General features: G+C 45.7%; 1 protein-coding gene across 1 annotated transcript in view; it reads right to left on the minus strand.

Moving 5' to 3' along the window:
* The window catches only part of LOC108523423 (neuroblastoma breakpoint family member 6-like), a 163,504-nt gene extending 159,479 nt beyond the window's left edge, over positions 1-4,025 (minus strand). The window contains 1 exon segment of the mRNA XM_017864045.1: positions 3,788-4,025. Within this exon segment, the coding sequence (XP_017719534.1) occupies positions 3,788-4,025 (238 nt within the window).
* Positions 4,026-4,396: the final 371 nt, after the last annotated feature.

Here is a 4,396-nt window from a genome sequence, read left to right on the forward strand (position 1 = left end):
ACTCTGCAGCTTTCTTTATCCTGCATCTGGAATCTGTGACTACCTTCACTCCCTTGTGTTCTTTCTGAGACGCTTTGCATATTTTACCACCTATTACCTGCTCCTGATTATTCAGTGTTACCTGGGGGCAGATGATTCTTCTACTTTCTCAACCTCCTCATCTTTCTCATCTTCATCCTCACCTTCATCAGTTTCTGCAAATACAGAAGTGTCCATTCAGATATTTCCCACTTCACCTACGCAAGCACAGTGAGCCCTGTGTGCATGGAGACATGAACATCTGTACGTATGAGTCTGCATTGTACTGAAAGCTCTCATGTTTTATCTTTAAGAAAATGCCCTGGAATGGTTTCCTGATGCATGAGGCAATGCATTTCTGATCAGCAGGGTCACCATCAAGATGTGGCCAAATATTGAAAAGACCTTTCCTCTTCATATCACTGGAGGCTTGTCCAGCCTCTCTCTGAACTTCAGCAGCTGTCTCCCCAATCCTGCCACAGATCTGTTCCCACGCACAGGCTCTGTGTCCTGTCACAGCTCGCATTTAGAACCTGTATCTTTCTCTTAGAACAGGACAAAGAGCCTTTTTCGTATTGTCCCACAATACTCCATACATCAGGGACTTCATGGGCCCTCCAGGTGGCTTACACTGTGTTATCCAGGGACACGGTCTCCATGGGGAGTGCTCCAGCCTCAACCACTTCCTACCACCAAATGCCAACACTTCAAGCGCCTTCTCCAACAGCACACAGCGAGGGGCTTTATCTCATGTGAAATATAGTCATAAGTGTTCCCACATTTGAATGCCAGAGACAATCTGTTTGCCTTTAAAGATTTAGAGACAGAAACCCAGGAAGGATAAATTAATCAGTTTCCCACAGTTGCTAAAGACATTGCTGAAGATACAGCCGGGGAACCTTCACTCTTAGGCCCAGGCTCTTTTCACTCTAACAAGCTGCCTCCTGTCACAGCCTCTTTCCTGTCCTTTAAAACTGGACGAATGCTGCCTCTTGCTCCAAAGACCATGCTCCATCAAGAAAGGAGGAGACCTTTGCAATACTGTGACCTCCAGCCCCATGGGTTTCCTATCTCTGTTTTTACCCAGGAAGTTCTGGTCATGTCATGCCCACAGATGTTTACTGGAAAGATACACTACCCATAAAATTGTCATTGTGGAGGTGTGGAGGTCTGGGGACTTTCATAAGCCTAGAGCTGTGTGTCATCAGGGGCCGTGGCCACCTCACCTGGGCTGAGCTTCTGGAGAAGGCGCTCTGCCAGCCTGTACCCCTCAGCCAGCTGCTCTCGGAAGTCCTGACCCTGGGACTTATCAAGGTCATCAGGAGCGAGGAGGGCCTTGAAATGCTGATTCAGTGAACGGGAGGCATCTCTCCCTTCCTGTAACTTCTCCCGTAACTGGGTCAGCTCTCGTGCCTGAGAGTGAACCAGGGCTTTATATTCCCTACGGTGAGATAGTAAAGAACATTTAATAATGGAAAGGGATGAGTGATCAGTTCTAATACTGCAACAGAGGTTTCTGTGAAAATGTCCTCAAGGAGCCTTCCAAGCAGAAGGTCAGCACATATTTGGGGAAATGTCTTTGGCCAAGAGAAAAATATAATAAAATATATATATTTTTAAGTTATGCATATGTATATATTTTTAAAGGCTTCCTCTATATAAGAGAGTGCTCCTGTAAGATCCTCGAAGATGTTCCATTCATCTTTCTTTTCTGTAAACAAAAGCCGGTGTCTTCCTAGATCAGTTCCAAATGGATGTCCTTTCAGTTCCTCACTTTGGCCATGGACATTTCTGTGTGGAAATTCACACAGTGCATCTTGCAGTGATTCAAACTAAAGCTATGCACAGAAATGTGACCAGGTGCACATGGGGTAGAGATGAAAGATGCAGCAAGAAAAAAATGACAGGGTCAAGAAGGCAACATTGATTGAACGAATGGCATGCGGCAGTCAGTCAGGAGGTGATTCTAACTAAGAGTAAATGGGGTGGTGATCACACACCATTTTGAGTGTGCTAAATGCTGCTGGGTGGTTCATTTTCTTTTAATTAACTTTGGTTATGCAAATTTCACCTCAACAATTCCTTGTTTTAAAAAGAGAAAACAAGGTTCAAGAAACAACTGCAACCCATAACTTACTAAGATGACTGTTCTCTGTTTTATAAATATTTGTGTGACATGTGCCTGCCATGTAAATGCCTGCCCTTGTCCTGGCCCAGCTTAGCTCTTAGTTCTCCCAGCTGAGTTGCTGCACTTCAGAGATTCACACCCCTGCCCCTCTGCCTGCCCCCAACGGGGCCTTCTCACCCGAGCTGCTCAGCTTGTCTGAGCTTCTCTGCCAGCTTCTCCACAAACTGCCGTTCATCCTTCAGCACAGAGTCTATGATGTCTTTGTACTCTTCACACTCTGAGAAAAGACAGACACACCTGCCTCAGTGCAAGGCTGGACATGCTGCTGGGATCACTGCCAACAGGGCAGGCAGCAGCATCCATCCCAAGGACGAAAGCAGCCTCAGTACCAGGCTCTAGGCAGGCATTTCCACATCTTTATTTATCAACCTCCCAACTTTCTGGCATCTGATACTCTCCAACTTAGAGATGGGGACAAAAAAACTCAAGGGCACATCAAGTAACTTGACAAGATGATTCACCTGGAACAAGGCAGAGCCAGAATTCAGAGTCCCTGAGGTCTGACTCTGAATCTTGGGACACTTTCCCAAGCCTTGCAGCCTCTCCTGTAAAACACTGCGCTGGGGCATGAAGAAATAATATCCTGCACAGTCGGAAAGACCCTTAGCACTATAGGACTCACGGTTTCCCTGGTACTGGAAATTTTAAGCACAAGTATGTCAAATATGTAAAATATCATATCTGAATATAACTGCATAAAATATGAGGCATAACACCCTGAGGCTTTAGTAGAAATATGCCCAAATACTAATAAACTTTGAATTAAGTTAGACCCAGTAGAATGAAGAACTAATAGAGAGTGTTTTCTCTGTGCCAAGAACCGTTCTAGGAGTTTGAGAAGAAATGGATCATGTAAGTCATTGCAGCACTTTTCTGAGGTACGTATTATTATAGTACGCAATGAACAGATGAGGAAACGTAGGCACCGAGAAGATAGGCAACTTGGATGGAGCCCAGGAGCCCAGGGTCCCTGCTCTGCACACTACACTGCTACCTCCGTAATGTCTTATGTGCCAGCTTTCTTCCTGTTTAGGAATAAGAACCTGTGCCCCAGGAAGCAGGACTTCCCTCTCACCATGGTACTCCCTGCTCTTGATGCTGTCACTTATGGCTGCCATAGTTACTATTAGGAGCAATCTCCTCTTCAAACTCCTTAGAGCGGGTGCTGGGTACTGTCACTATGTTTCCCCCAGTGCGCCTAGAATAGAGCTTTGCCTACTGGGCCTAACAGACTAGATGTTATATGTCTGCAGGATCTTTTATGGTACAGAGAGAATTCTCATAAACATGATTTAGCCTCTTACTCAGGAAAACAGGTGGTTCTGTGCCTGTGTCAGCAGTCAACATGTTGGATTTTAACTCTAGTTCCATCTCACGCCACACTGCAGTTGTGGAAAAGTTGCTAAATACTTTGTGCCTCTGTTTTCCATGTTTAACAAAATGAGGTTAAAATACCCACTTCTATTGTCCTAGAAGTATGGGAAGGATGACATTAATTTTGATGAAGAGACCGTTCAGTTTCTCAGAGAGAAGACAGGTGATCGTCCATCACTTTCGTGATGGTGAATCTATAGAACTTACTGTATTTCTTCAGCTGGTTGGCCAGGGAGTAGGCAGTAGCTTGAGTTATAAGGAATTTCTCTTTGAGGTCTCGGAACTGCTGATTGCTCTCTGCCAGCTGGGAGCGCAATTCCTGGTTGGTTTCTAGGATATTCATCTCTGCCCTCTTGCCGGACAAAGGGTCGGCAGATACCACCATGCTGACGTTTGTGGCAGAAGAGGTAGAGCCAGGGACTGGGGAGAAGAAACCCAAACACATGATGGGTCAAAAACTAGTGAAATCAGTTAGGTTTCATCAGTACTGAGAGATGACAATAACTGGAATTGTTAACTTACGGTTGAGAAAAACTTGATCAACACCCCACAACACTTTAGAGTCCTTAACCGCAAAAACAGGGTCCAGGATGCCTGAGCTCAGAGTTGAAGGCACTGCCTATAGCTCCGACTCTGACAAGAGTGAGGGAGGTCGCAGCCAGCGTGCCAGGTAACGGTCTGCAGTTGCAATAACAGAATTAGAAGGTGGGGGTGTCATGGAATCTTAGGAGCCCTGTATTCCAATCGCCCAGCCTGTGCTGAAACACTAGGCTCCCTGGTCTCACCTGAGGGTCACTGATGGGGACCATTTCTTCA

This window comes from Rhinopithecus bieti, unplaced genomic scaffold (assembly GCF_001698545.2).
Source record: "Rhinopithecus bieti isolate Rb0 unplaced genomic scaffold, ASM169854v2 scaffold_3254, whole genome shotgun sequence".
Taxonomy (NCBI): Eukaryota; Metazoa; Chordata; class Mammalia; order Primates; family Cercopithecidae; genus Rhinopithecus; species Rhinopithecus bieti.